This window comes from Heloderma suspectum, chromosome 3 (assembly GCF_057233095.1).
Source record: "Heloderma suspectum isolate Gila_16-S chromosome 3, 16-S_ref, whole genome shotgun sequence".
Taxonomy (NCBI): Eukaryota; Metazoa; Chordata; class Lepidosauria; order Squamata; family Helodermatidae; genus Heloderma; species Heloderma suspectum.
Genome location: NC_139460.1, coordinates 61891814 through 61907509, shown reverse-complemented (window position 1 = coordinate 61907509; position 15696 = coordinate 61891814). Strand labels below are relative to the sequence as shown.

At 43.1% G+C, this 15696-nt stretch overlaps 1 protein-coding gene across 1 annotated transcript in view; it reads right to left on the bottom strand.

Moving 5' to 3' along the window:
• The window catches only part of EPHA6 (EPH receptor A6), a 710763-nt gene extending 697234 nt beyond the window's left edge, over positions 1-13529 (bottom strand). The window contains exon 1 of the mRNA XM_084843399.1: positions 13424-13529. Coding sequence (XP_084699525.1) covers positions 13424-13529 — 106 coding nt within the window. The remainder of the gene's footprint in view (positions 1-13423) is intronic.
• Between the last annotated feature and the right edge of the window lie 2167 nt (positions 13530-15696).

Sequence of the window (15696 nt, the reverse complement as noted above, 5' to 3'; positions counted from 1 at the left end):
ATAGGAAACCAGAATCCTCCCTCTTTGTAACACATAGGCTTCTGTGATGCTCTGAATAAGCTATTGATGCTCATGTCCTATGAGGGCATCAACCCATAGGTTTGGTTAATGAATGAAACCCCAATGCAGAGGGAACAAGCCAAGTCCTCCCAGCATTCAGGCCTGACCCCAACCCCAAAAGAGCAGTGGTACTCTCTCAGTGCTGGGAGTTGTAGGGCATTTTTCTGTCTAAACATGCATAAGATTATGCCCTAAAAGGGGGAGAGACCATGGCTTAATGCACATGCTTTGCATGCAGAAGTTCCAGGTTCAGTCCCTGGCATCTCTGTTAAAAGGATCACACAGCAGTTAATGTGAAAAACGTCTACCTTAAAGCCACCGCCAGACAGAGTAGGCAGTACTAGCTAGATTGATAAATAGTCTGACTTGGTATAAGACAGAATCCTAAGGGCCATAGTAGTAATAAAACAGTGGTGTGTATATTTCCCCAATTAAAGCAAATTCAAACCTGAATTAAAATGGGAAATAAAGTCACCTGGAAAAACTCTGGATCCGTAATTTAAAAAAATCAGAATAACTCCTCACAAAGTAGGAACAGTCCTTTTTTTATATATATATAAGTATTCAATGTAATTTACTGCAGGTAATTCAAGAGTAATAATTGGGTTAGAGGTTTAATTGAGAGGGAAGTTCTTTTTTTCTTAATGATATTGATTTTTACAGACTTGTAGACATTCTTCTGTAGAGGGCCGGGAGTATTAAAAATGGTGGATCATGCCTCTCTGTCTCTGAAGAATTTATGTGTATAATAACTTCTTAAGTAAAATTTAATGGAGTGTTCTAGACAATTTTCTTTACAACCTTTCTGTCACCTTAAAGTCAGTTTCAGGCAGGGGAAAATTTATGTTAATGTCTGTTTCACCTGAGATTTCCTGTGCCATGGTCAGATCTTACAGCTATATTTCGAAATGAAAACTCTACTCACTCTAGGCTGTTTTGGACTATTAATTGCCATCAGACAATAACATAAGAGCTATACTGTGGAAAGACTCTGCTTCCAGTGCATGTGGACATTGTCTTGAAGCACTTCTCAAAGCTTTGATTTCAAGCATGATTGGTATGTTGTCAAGAAGCTCATCAGCATGGGGTGGTGTCTGAGTGCTGTAGTTCATTTCATTTTACTTTAAAGGAGCATATTCCTTATGGAAAATGAATTTTATCTCTCTGCTGTGACTTTTCAGTTCAGTCAGAGCAACCAGGCACTTTGCCAGTCTCTACCGATTCATCCTAAGCCTCCCTGAGACAAAGACAGATACCCAGGGCAAGACAAAAAGTAGCTACTTTAATATGAGATGTTTCACACATAGTGCTAAAGTGCCCAATTGGACAGCAAAGGTGTAGTGAGGCCATTAATCCAGCCATTGATTCAGGTTACATATTCTTTAGTACATAATTTTAAATTGCTTACTATTCCTCAGTCCTTATTACTTTATTTCTAAAAGGTATATACCAGTATCCATCCACAAGGCATCCCAGGGCAGTGTACACTGTACACAACATTAAAAAGAAACAGTAAAATCCATTATAAAAGCTACACAATTATACATTTAAATGCATATTTAAGAACAATATTCTGATACAAAAATATCAAGGGTGCAATGTTATGCATGTTTTGACAGAAAAAAGTCCTACAACTCCCAGCATTCCCCAGCTGCATAGGATTGCACTCTAAATGGCTTTGCTTAAGATTTTCAGATATATAAAAGGAAGCGGGAGGGAACAAGATTATGTATACAGCACAGCAATCATCAACAGGAGCTAGGTTTACGGAAGTATTTTCACAAGCAACAGAAGTATGAAATGAAAATCTAGACTACATCTGTTGGGAATATTGCAACCTCATCTGCAAATTACTGGAAGGGGGCAGTGCTGCACTTAGGTCACAGGAATTTAGGTCACAGCCTTAAGATCTCTATAGCCTACAGCGCTGTTTCCTGTGATTTCTTCCTTTCGCTCCCCCCTTCCTCTCCCTGCCCCCTCTGACTTCTGCCATTGCTGGGAGCACGTGTTTGCTCTCTTGCTCCTGCTGGTGTAATGGAACACAAAATGGACTAAACACACTCTTTTTTGAAGCTCTACACTGTACCTGCATTTTATGCAAGAATGTTTTGTGAGTAAAACCATTTTACCTTTTCTTCACTAAAGAAGGGTATGGTCTCTTTTTTTATCCTAAGATAGCCCTGTGTGCATGTGGGACTGGTAAATGCTCATTCTATTTTACCTTTTGTTTTTTTCTCTCTGCTAATTGCCTTTCTAACAGGAGGAGGCACCATTACTAAATAATCCCAATTAACAACTAGACTAGAGTGGGGAACCTGCAGCCTGTCATCTAATTTCACACAGCCCATTTTATACTACAACCGACAGAGATGGACTGGTAGAGAGGAGAGAGGGTTGGGGCTGTACACACAGAGAGAGCTCTACAATCCTGCAGACTCCATCCAGTTTTGGCTCTGGCTCCGTCTACCATTGGCTGCAACCCCCCTGACTGACTTTTCCTGTGGATCAGTGGTCCTTCATAGGAAAACTGTTTCCTATCCTTGAAGCTGCTAGTTGCCTTGGTAGGAAACTAGCAGCTTCAGAGAGGAGGACCTTTGTTGAATAAATGGCATGGGAGGGATTAACCCTCCTGTCCCCATACCACAGTCCCACTTGCATGTGCTCCATGGCTTCCTTTGAAATTTTTTAAAAAAAGTTTTAAAAGGTGGAAATATCCTTTTTGTCATGCCAACTCTGGTATTTGTATAGAGGCATTATGATATTGACAGTTTTATTTTCAATCCCTTTTCTAACGATCCCTGAACAGAGCTTCAGTTGAAAGAAAAAGGAGGTGAGATGCACTGCAAATGCAGTCAGTGTAACTTAAATTTCTGCCTCTCTCTTCTTCATCTCAGGAAATATGGCATGAATCAAGCTGCAGGTGGAAGTGGCTGATCTCTCTTTCATTACTACTCACATTTTAAATATGAGATTCATTGATAGAGCTAGTTTGCCTGATTCTTCTATCTGGGGCATAAAATGTACAATGGCTGCATTGTAAGAACTCTAAGGGTGCCTTGGGCTGCAAACTTCTGACCTAAGGGAACCACTGTTCCTGGAACATCTGCATGGAGAGAGAAGTTGGCAGGTATGGTTTCTCCCATTACAGTGTGGCAGAATCCCTGTGGGGAGGAAAGCAGATGGAGCAATGCTTCAGAAGATGCAACAACTGTCAGGATTCTGCCTTCATGCATATGTTAATGGAACAGGAGACATCTTTGGGGCAGGAGTTGGTAACCCTAACAGCAGAAGTTTGCTACCTAGGCCATTATAGTGCAGAGGGAATATCCCTTAAAGCATAAAATGAGATAGACTCAAGATTCGTCATGCTGATGAACAATAAACATGATGTTCTGGCACAAATCTATGGTTTCTTTAAAGTTCTAAACGTGAAACACTGCATGATCAAGTCATAATGATTCTCTCTCAAATGCTATTGCTCATGAGAAAAAAAAATCAGATCATGCATGCAAGTCAAAACACTGCCTTAAAAATATCTCACACCACAGTGCTTTCATAAAATGGAGCATTATTTTACCAAAATTTTATCGATGGAACAGCTCTGAACACATCATTAGTATTCCTCATGTGTATACCCCACCCTTCTCAATGGGGCTCAGAGTGGTGCTTATGTATGGAGCTACTCTCTTTATCCTCACGACAATTCTGTGCAGTAGGTTAGGCTGAAAGAAGGTGACTGGCCCTAGGCCATCCAGTGAATGTCACATCCGAAGGGGAGATTCAAGCCCAGGTCACCTGTGACCAAGTCCAGCACTTCAAGCCCAACACTTTATCCACTGTGCTAGGAGTGCTGGACTTAGGGATGTACGAATACCTTACCTTGTTCCATTGTGGGGCTTCCGTGGTGGGGGGGAGGCGCTCCATCCCTCCCCGCGGAATCCTCCCTGGCCGGCTCCGCTCTGTGGCGGCTCCGCAGAGCTACTGGCCAGGGCCATCCACAGCTGGACATCCGCTGGGCAGCCTTCCGGGGAAAAAAAAAACGGCGTACGCAAATGGCGGTGGCTACGGCGGCCACCATTTGCGTTCCCTTTTTTTCACTGCTTTAGCCTATGTAAATATTTACGTAAGCTATTACGGTGAAAAAAAGGGGAACGCAAATAGCGTAGTGGGTGCCATTTACATTCCTTCCCCCCCCCGCCATTTTAGCCTATGTAAATATTTATGTAAGCTATTACGGGGGGGGGAAAGGAATGCAAATAGCACCCACTACGCTATTTGCGTTCCCCTTTTTTTCGCCGTAATAGCTTACATAAATATTTACGTAGGCTAAAACAGCGAAAAAAAGGGAATGCAAATGTTGGCCACTGTAGCCGCCGCCATTTGCGTACGCAGTTTTTTTGGTTTTTTTGCTTGCCATGATAGGCTACGTAAATACTTAGCCTATCATTGTATGTAAATACAAAGGCAGCTACGCAAGTGGCATGGTGGTCGCCATTTGAGTCCGCAGCAGCCGGCCAAGAGACCAGCTGCCGCCGCCACCACTGGAGCTGCTACTACTGGAACATCTGCCCTAGGTAAGCTTCATCCCGGGGGGGATTCTGTGGGGGGGGCGGGGGGTGGAAGGCCATTCTGACATGGGTTTCGGGGGGCCAAATGCCAGTGCATTCAGCCTCACTGAAATCTGTGGCAGAATTCTCCGCCATCCCTAGCTGGACGTCTTTCAGCCAGAGGGCTGAATTCTATTTCAGAGAAGAGCTCAGGGGGCACATTCCAGTGGTGGGTTGGGCTGAAGGCAAAAGGGGTAGGACCAAGAATACCAGCATATTTTAGCTTAAAGCTCTTACTGCCAATAACTAAGCCTTAGGAGAGGCATTTCAAACTTTTAGAATGGGGAAACAACTGCACATAAGCTGGAAAATCATCAGCAATAGGTGGTCAAGGGAAAGGGGGCAGAGCCATGGGAAGGGGAAGCAACCATTTGGAGAACCCCAGAGAGCAATATTGGGAACCCAGGCAAGCTGAATTTGGCTCCTAGGCCTGAGGCTCTGCAGCTCTGCATTATGCCATACAGGCTTTGATAGACGTTTACAGAGAAAATTAATGCATTGGGGACTGAAAATATTGCCAAAGACTCCAGGGTACTCTTTTGAAACAAAAATTATTTAGGAACAGTTTGAATAGGGCAACATTTGAATATAGAGAGACATTCGCTGAAACTAAAAATAACAGCCAAGTTAAACTTTGTTGATATTTTTTAGCACAAGCATCTTGAATTTGGTATAATGCAATTGCACCTAGGCATTGTTAAACTGAGCTGTTAGTCGCAGTGAGATTAGAAGTAAGCAGCCTAACCAATTAAGACAGGAAGATTCAGGGAAAGGTCCAATTATCCATAAATCCCTAGCTTGTATGCCATTGATAGGTAGAAAACAAATTGTTGTACTTAACCCCAGGGTCAATAGGAGCGACAATAATTTGAGTTTGCTCTGTGTAGCAACCAAAACTAAGATTCAGATGACTAATGGCCATGTGTGTTTCAATACCCAGTTACAGGTCCTGATTGGGTACCATTGTTCCCTTATACTTTCCCAGTACTTATATCTATTTAGTACAGTATCTTTGGATTTAATTTAAATATTTATAGCTGAGCCAAACTGCCCCCAGCTTGCCAACTATTTCTCAGGCTGCAAACAGGGTCCACCTTGGGGAGGATATATTCATATGGGGGGGGGGGAGAGCCATGAACAGTTTGCCCATATACCCTGGTAGTGATTATGTTTCCTGCTGCTGTAGGACACCAATTTAAATCTTAATTTTATCCATTCCCTCCTTTTCCTTCCCTTCCCTTCCTTTTCCCTAATCCTTTCCCTGGGACTTCTTTATAAGCAGAGGTTTCAATCCCAGTGTGCCTTGTCCTCAACATCTGCCATTCTGCTCCTATTCATGTACCATTAGGGTGGCCATGTATGGTGAGATGTATTGAATTTCTGTTTAAATTATAGTAATTATTTCTAAGTTTACATCTCTACATATAAATTAGCATATGCAATATATATATATATATATATATATATATATATATATATATAAAATCAATACCATCTTTTGTCCTCTTTTTTAGTGATGCATTTCCTCTTCTTTCATAAGCAGCCACCCTAATTACCCTCATTTAAAAAACAAACAAACTAATCACACCCCTCCTCCCTCAGACTGTTCTAAATCTGAAATGAAACTCCCAAATCCACCTATAAACAAATTACATATAATGAAGACAAGGCATGCAAGTGAACTTGATATTTTATATTTTCTTAAGAGTGCAATCCTAAGGGATTGCTGCTCAATAGATGGCTCCTATCCTATGTCCTACCAGCAGGAGCCAAGCAGGGTGGGAGGAGAATGGAGGCAAAAATGCCTCCAGTTCCTCCCTTTCTTTCCGTGTATAGTTAGATGAGCCTCTCAGCTCATCTAGCTGACCTACCTTTTGTGGGCAGGACAGGCAATGGAGAGGCTGTATGACTGACTCTGCAGATCCTGTCCACTCCTGTCCTGCCCCTGTCCTCCAGCTCCCTTTTCCTTCTCCCTGAGCTCTTCTGAGGCCAATGCTGTGTGATCTTGGAAGAGCAGCCGCTGTGGTGCTTTCCATGGTGGCTGCGAGGGGCAGGGCAAGGGGGAGGGGGAACAATCTAATTTCAGATTCCCCCTTCTGTATCAGTATCTATAGCCTTGGGAGGGGGATGCACAATATCCTATAGTCCTAGGGATGCTCTCCCAGGAGCCATAGGTTTGCTCTGTTAATATGCCCATTTGTGTTTTCTAGTTGTGACATTTGGGATTGTCTGAATGCAGAAACCTGAGCCCTTTCCCTTGAGATAGAGAAGGGAAAAAAACGATCTGCTATGAGCTTGGCAGCCAACAACAAAACCCACTGGTTACAACAACAAGAACAACAACAAAACCTAACCCCACCAGTGGCTTGGCTATTGGCTCAATACTAATGGTGGAGAACTAATACAAAACTGGGGAAAAAAACTGTTTACAAGCAGAGCTCACACAGCCAGAAGGCCTTGATTTCAAGTTGATTTTTGATGCAGTGCTCGTGCACAGTACTCTGTAAGCAATTATCTGGGCTGTCCACAGATCTTTTCAATAGGGGAGACCAGCCCTTACCTCAGTCACAATTTATTTTTGAAGTCACCACTCAATTAAGATGAATGAAGAAGTTCACTCCTTTGTCAATACTATTGTTTCAGTTTGCCTTGCCACAGATGGAACAAGGCACCATCCATTGATTTACAAGGCAGGGAAACCCATTGAAGAGTTCGGGAAGTAAATTTAAAGAATTAAAGTTTCCGTTCTATTAGGACTGCAGAAAAGACAGAGCTATTACCTCATGAATACAAATGTTTTAAAATGAAATAAATAAATAAATAAATAAATAAACAAACAAACCTCTTTTTTGTTTTGTTTTGTTTTATTCAGTCCATTAGAATTCTACTTGACATTTTGGGGGATTATGTTTTTTGAGAAGGAAGAAGTATAGATGCAACTTCTTCTGACATATGAAGCTGTCTTACACCAGGTCAGACTATTTGTCTTTTTAGCCCAGTATTGCCTGCTTTAGCTGGCAGAGGTTCTCTGGGATCATAGGATGAAATCTCTTTAGGATGAGATCTTTCCCATCACCTGCTACCAAACCCTGTTTCTTTTTAAAAGAAAAATTCCAGGGATTGAACCTAGGACGTTCTACATGCAGACATGTACTCTACCACTGAGCTATGTTTGTCCCCATATTTCTACATGCCAGTGAGTGAGTTATTCGTATTTCATGAGTATAATCCAGGATAAACTTGTACAGTATCAAGACACATTAATATGATGATGATGTCAATAATGATATTATTAACAACCCAGGAATGCCTAAATGCCTTTGAAACTAAAGAAGTTTAACACTCTGCTAGTACACAAATTACTTGGGGGGAAAAGTCCCATTGATTTCAGCGTGATAAAGCGAGAGCTATATGTAAGTCTTTTCTTTCTCTGGATCACACCCAATATTTTTATTTCGCCAGAGATCTTACCTGTGCAACTTTTACTTTATTACTGTATTAAATCATTACTGTTTGCAAAATACTGTGAAAGAAAAGAGGCCAAAGACACTGGATATTCAGAGCAAAGCCAAGTTCAAACTTTCATTATAGCAAATGGAAATTATTCAGCCCATTGCTTACTGTCTTAAGCAAATCTATTTGTGAAATTAATGTTATGAAATGTCCCCATGACATATTTTTGCTGACTATAGAGGAAACAGATGACAAAAACCTGGTTTTTCATCCTCTGTCAATTCAAAATAATTAATTGGTGCTTATTCAGGTGTATTTATGCAGTCAATGGTTTTACACTTGCAGTACTCCCATTTCAATTATTCCACCTCAGGACTATGCGTGCCTGTTTTACTTTTCAACTTACTTGGAAAGAGATGTATTCTATTAAAGCAAAATTTCTGTTTCGTAAAGTAGGAGCTGTGGGATTTTTTGTTGTGAATTAATCCATTTGATACTAGTGATCAATACTAGTTTGAGTAGATTTTTAAATAGTGATGATGGAAGTATGGCCTTGTTGCTCAAGACTGGTATTCCACAGAGTGCTGAAAGGTTTGTGGGGGAAAAAGGTGTAAAAGGAGACAACAATTCTAAAATAAGACACGGCATAAAATTGTCTTATTTCCATCGGCATTGTAGAACTTTCAATTATTTATTTATTTAATATTTAATTATTTTATGTAGTACCACCAATCTAGATGGGATTGTACAAAGCAAAGAAAGAAAAATTACAAGTCCCAGTCTTCAGGAAGACATTCTGCAAATCATGTAGCATGATTAAATTTAGTTTCAGACTAATATCACAATTATTTGCATATCTAATGATAAGTCTCATTGAATTCAATGAGACTTATTCCAAGATAAGTATAGAATTGCAGCCTCAGCCACTAAAACTAGCTCCTTTGGACTCTTAGGCTGCAATCCTATTCATGCTTACCTCAGAGTAAGCCTAATTGAACTCAATGTCACTTAATTCTGAGTAGACAAGACACATATAGGATTGTGCTATTACAATGTAATCCAGTGCATGTTTTCTCAGAAGTAAGCTCCATTGTGTTTAATGCGGCATACTCCCTAGTAAATATGTTTAGGATTTCAGCCTTAGTCCATGTGGGTAGCAACTAGCGAGTGATAAAATATTGGATTTCCCTCATACATGCACACATGTTAGTGTGTGATTACTGGTGTAGCAGGAATGATAATCTTCTTTAATGATTGTGAATACAATGTCAGAAGGCAATAATTTGGGCCAATGAGTCTGGAAAACCTGTGGGGCTATGTATGCACTCTAAGCATTTCACCCCGAAAGTTTGTTTTATAGTCCTCACAAAAAGCCATGTATCTTGTCTTTGAATAATTTTGTGTTTTAACATCTTTTTATATAATAACATATGAGAATTATCATTTCTTTTTAAAGGCTGCTGTTATTATATCACAATTATATATACCTATTATATATATATATATATATATATATATATATATATGTTTTTAGCTGTTGTATACCACTTTAGGTGTCTTAAGAGAGAAAAGTGCCTTCCAGGACTTAAAGAAGCATTAATGATGATGATGATGATGATGATGATGATGGATATGCATCACACTTACTTTGAACTTTAGAGTCCTTTCTCTTCATAATACATGAAGAAAGAGATATCTTAATAATAGTTGAAGTAGTTCAGTGGTTAAGTGCATGAGCTATGATCTGGTAAGTCTGTACATCAAATATCAGCTCATCTATGAATTCACTGGGAGGCTTTTTAGGCAAAGCACCATCTCTCACCCACAGCCTCCCCCATTCTTGATAGTATGGAAGCAGACATGCTTGCTGCCATATATTACAGGGTTGTTGCATAGATTACTTGGTTACTCCTTCTCTGTGTTTCCATCCCATAAGTCAACAATCTGGTTAAGCTCTGTATGCAATAAATTTGCTGGGATAGGCCAATGACATGAATACTGGCTACATCACTATTGTCGTTACCTAGAGTGAATGGTGCTAGTATATGGGACAACTCCACCATCAGCCTGTCCCATGTGTTTTCCTGTATACAAATATTAGCAGAGCAATGTGGAATTGAGTCAAAGAGAAATGGCAACCACACCACTCTGGTAACATATTACCAGGCCAGGAGATTAAGTATGTGAAGTGCTTTGAGCTCTTAGGGGAAAAAACACTGTATAGATGATGGATTATGATTAACCTTATAGAGCATTTTGCAATATAGCATGCATTAGTTAAGAGCAGATGAGGTTGTTATATTTTAACTGCAATTTTAGTCAGCTAAAAAAATAAAATGCTATCTACTAGCTATTTAAGAACTAGAGGTAGTTGCAGATACTAGCATTCATCAAAAGCTGCTTGATATTAGTTTTTCAACTACATTTCTCTATCTTCTGAAAATGTTATTTCTGTTAAAAATGTTATAAATGCTGATTTATGCAGTGAAGCAAAAGGAGGAGTAGGGACATGACACCTGACTTATACAAAGTTCTACCTAATATATTCTGTACTAAATGTTGAATTATTATTGTACTTTAAACAGAAGATCATGCCTATTGCAAAGATAAGTAAAATAGTTCAGTCAAAATAGAAGGGTTTTTTTGGGGGGGGGGTTGAGGGAAGGAAGATGTTGGTGAATACAAATAAGGAAGAGGTCAAATCATGCAGTTTGGTTCTTGAAGTGCATTAAAAGGAGGTCATGCTAAAGTCCAAAGTGGTAAGGACATCTCAACATGAGTTTAAATATATTTAAATTTAAATATATTTTATATACCCTGTAATAGTGAACACCGCCCCCCCCCCCCGTCCATATACATAGTGCATATAAGGAACGTTTTGTCTCTCTCTCTCTAGCATGATGCTGAATGGCACATAGGTTTCCCCATCAATTTGCTTCTCTCTCTCTCTCTCTCTCTCTCTATATATATATATATATATATGCACACACAAATCACAGAAGTAAGACAGTCTTTGCATGAAAGGCTAACAGTAATTAGATTGTTAGGTGCCATGGGGCTCAAAGTGGGAGCCCTCAAATTAGGTTTGAGGTAGTATTAGGTAGTATTTCCTCAATCATTGTGCTTCTGTATAATAAAGCTAGGCATAGCAGTACATTTTGGTGTGAATTAACTGTACAGAGGATGACAGAGAGCTAAAATATAGCATAGTTAGTAAAACCCAGCTAAATTTCATCATGCATAAATGATCATGCATAAGGTCCCAATTCTAAAAGCACTTTGATAAACTGAGGCATTTAGAAATGGTATTTTAACATTGCAACACTGATGAGCCTTAACATTCACTACATATATGAAAACATGAAGAGCCTTATTCTATTTGTTAATGGTGGCACCAGTCACTCCATGTTGGGTTGCAATAGCCTATAAAATTGGATCCTCAGTGTGAAAACTGAAATAGATATGAGCAAAATCCAAGGCCAGAATTGATATCTGAATCCAAAACTATGTTACATTTCTGCAGCTTGGTTGTCTATTTTTCAGTCCAGAGCAACATGCGTTATCCAGTTCCAAATCTGTGGAAACAGTCCTTAAAAGAAAAAGGCTGCTTTCAGCCTTACTTACAGCAGTATAGATTGATTCCTACAATATATGTCTCTTTATGGGAGTCTCACACATCGCCCAGTAAGAAGGTTTTACCAATATAACCTTGCTTTGAGGATCAAAATATTTTTATTTTTTTTGCCCAGCGTCTCCTGCAGGGGTAGAATTCTGTACTCACAGAAATCAATAGGAGTTCATCTGTTGGCATTCTGTGGCTTTTCCTGTCAGTATGAATGTCCACAGATCACTAAGTAGTAACAAGACTGGTTGTCTTGTCATGAGACTCCCAAAAGAAAGAAAAGTGGGATCCAGAATGGCTCCGATGATACCTTTTCTTAGAGCAATTATGCTGTTAGGGCAGAATATAATGCTTTTGACTCACCCAGACATCTCCTGAGAAGAATAAGATCCACTTGAAAGCTTTTCTACAGTACTCAGCCAACAGAGCTGGACCTTTACACTACCATCTAAACTATTTTGGAAACCCAGAGTGTTTTCCCTTTTGTAAAATGGGAAAACTGGTGACCTATATGCAGTGCTGATGTGAGGACAAGCAAGATAAAGAATGTAAATGTACCTTGCACAGTAAAAGTGTCATATAAAATGATAATGCTGGTGAGGATGATAATAGTGAAAGCACACATGCATGCAAACAAGATACTAATTTTCAAATGACCACATCTGTAACAGATACCTTTGTCACAGAAAGCTAAAACCAGGATCCAAATACCCCTATTTGCCTACCCTAATCTTTTGTGCATGCACTGGGGCTGTTTGAGGTCTTGCTTGCAACTGCACCTCTTCATGCAGCACCACAGGCTGCTTTACAGCATCACCTGGTTTTCTTAAGTGGCTTTTTGGGTGCCTGTTTTACTGAGAAACTTCAGTGTCAAGATGGGCCTCAAAAGTCCCACTGATGCCCCTGGGCATCTTGGGAAGCAATGCTCATGTCCTTTGAATACTACCCCATGACTACCAAGAGAGCAGTGAAAACCAAGTTTGTTGCTAGGAAGGTGACAGAGGGGGCATTTCCTTGGTAAGGTCATGAGCAAGAAAGAAGACAAAAAAGGAGCATAAATATAGAGGAAGTGGCCTTCAGGCTGCCATTCAGGTTTAAGTACCTTTTGGTGTGTGTGTGTACGTGTGCATGTTTTAAATCAGTTTAAAGAAATCAGTCCATCCACCCATCTATGAGAGACTGTAGAAAAAAGAATAAATGCTTTTGATCAAGAAGTATTGTGAGCTCACGGTCTATTTTCAAGGTCTGTTTTGCCGTTCTCACCTGAGCAAAACAAGAATGGTGATATTCATGTAAATTGAGAGCTGAGTGCCTCTAAAGTTTCACTGAGGCTTCTAATCAGTAGCGCAGCTTCCAATCACCCTTTAGCCTTAGACTAATTGACCCACCACTGTGGGGAATCCTGCAATTACCACCTGAACCTGACTTCCTTTGCTCCATGCCTGAGAATGTTTCTCCTCCATCAGTCACCTAAGTGGGGCAAGTCAATCGACACTCCTAGATGAGAAGAAGCAAAGCTTCTGTTAGCCCATCAGGAAGATGCCTATGATCATTCCATGCCTATGGGGGTTGCCCTTCCCAGCAGCAGCCACCCTGTAGCCCTAGACAGGTTGACAGCACATTCAATAATGCTCTCCCACAGCCCACCCCTTTCCCTTCCCACCCAACAGCTTCCCTTTACCTTGGTTGCTGGAGACGTGACTGCTGCAGCCCCCAGGGCCTGCAGTCAGCAAAGGGAAGACCAGGCTAAATTTCCAAAGGATGCCCCTCATTTCACAGCTGCCCATGGTTGGTGGTGCCTGAGCCCCTTGTCCTGGCCCCTGGGAGGGGCTGGGGGCTTCAGCTTCTCTTCCTCCTCCAGGCTAATGGGCAGTGCCTGAGGCCCCTGGGGAAGGAGGGTCCACGCTGCCAGATGCTGCCAAAGCGGGAGAAATCGCATCCACCACGGGCGGGGGGGGGGGCGTCCTGAGAAGAGCAAGATTCCCCCCAGCAGCGACAGACGCCAAGGAGCAAGGCTGAGTCTGGAAGGCGGAAGGCTCGCGAGCAGGGCAAAGAGCTCAGCAGGCAAACTTTCCCTGGCTCGGGCGCACTGTGTGTGTGTGTGTGTGTGTGTGTGTGTGTCCGGGGAGTGGGGGCTGCCCAGGCTGGTGGCGCCCACCAGGCTGCCTTCGTCCGCCTCTCTTCTTTCTCAGCCTTTCATCAGCAGTCCGTTCGGTGGCAGCCCCCCCCACAACTGCAGCCGCCGCCGGGGGAGCAGCATCTCCGCCCCCTCGCAGCCTGCCTGTCCCCGCGTCTGACCATGGGGGACAGCGCCCGGCAGAGAGAAGACCTCCCGCCCCGGCGTGGGCAGCTCGCTCCCGAAGCAGCCTCTCCGGCGGGCGGCTGGAAGGTGCTGAAATGCTGGACAGCTCCCCGGCTTCCCCGAGCCGTCAAGAAAACTTGCCGAGGAGGATTTCCCGGCCGTGGCGACGGACTCCCCTGGCCTGGGACAGCGGCTCCCCGACGCCGAGCAGTCGCCAATCGGACTTCGCGGGGCTGGTCCTCTTCCTTGAGCCTAGCGACATCGCCGCCCGTGCCTTCCCATCGGCTTCGGTTTGGGGCTGGCCGATTTCCCTTCTCTCTCTCTCTCTCTCTCTCTCTCGCCCTTCCCGCTTGCTTTTCCAAAGAAGGGTTGTTTTTGAAGCAAATCAGCCCTCAGCAGTGGAGATAAGAGGGATCGATGCTACCTGGCGTCCGACCCGGCAGGAGGGCTGCTGAGGTTTTTCTGGGCAGGCAAACATTCCAGGCAGCGGCCACCGCTTGCTGCAGAAATCCCTCTTTCCTCTTTCGTTCCTCCGCCCCCCCCCAAAAGGGGGGGGATCACAGTAATACTGGATCCTTAAATCCTCTTCCTTAAGGAAGAGAAGCGAGCAAGCAAAGAGAGAGTGTGTACTCTTGTCACCCCTTCAGTTCTCTTGAGAAGAGGTGAGACAGACCGGTAGGTATGGAATGGATGCGTGTGCAGAAGAAGGCGCTCGCCTGGCTTGGAAACTGCAAGCCGCCTGCAGGTCAAATGCAGCCTGTTCAGCACTAGAGGGGGTTAGTGGACAAGGCAAAAAAAAAAAAAAAGGCACCCGAAAGAGAGATCCCTCTCCTCTCCTTTGGTTGTGCTAAACTTTGAAATTGCATCAGATTAGAAGGACACTGGCAAATTGGCAGTCCTTTCCAGCATAGCTGGCAATTTGTTCTCTGTAGCATTTTCGCCCCTCCCCCAAACAAGCTGCTTCCTTCCCCGTGGAATAATGCTTCCCCCTACCACTCAGCCACCTCATCCTTTCACTTGCTCCCCTGTGCTCTGCCTCTGAGTGGCAAGGTGGTGGGCCCAGCTAGTCCAGTTGTCCACAGCACCCACTGAGAGAGCAGGCAAGGGTGGAGGTTCCTCCTCTTCCTAGGAGCAGCCACCTTTTGCTCATTCACTCCCCTCCACCTGACACAGGAAGAGAGGGTGAGCGAGTGGGCAGAGGCAGAGGGCAAGCGAAGGCTGCTGCTTCCTCGCGCTCGCCCTCTCTCTGGGTGGCACAACAGGGAGGATTTGCTTCCCTGGGCAGAGTCCCTACTACAGTGCTGCCCAGAGGGAAGATTCAGGTGAGCAAGATGAGGTGACTGCTCCTTCCTTGACCAGCCCTGGGTGCTGCACCGTGGGGGGAGGGGGGAAGAGGAGTGATTAGGCAGAGGCAGCTGCTGATGCTCTCTGTATAGGCAGTGCTATGATGGGCCCAAGCCCCCCTGCTGCAGTGCAGAGAAAGGGCGAGCCAGAGAGGGGAGGCAGCAGGAGCTTCTTGCAGGAGCCCCCTCTGCCTTTGCACAATCGCTCAGCTTTTCCTTCTCTCCACAGGAAGGGCTGAGCAAGTGATGGAAGCAGCTCCATCCAATCGCCCACTTGCCTTCTCCCTCTGGAACGCTCTACCTGCCTGT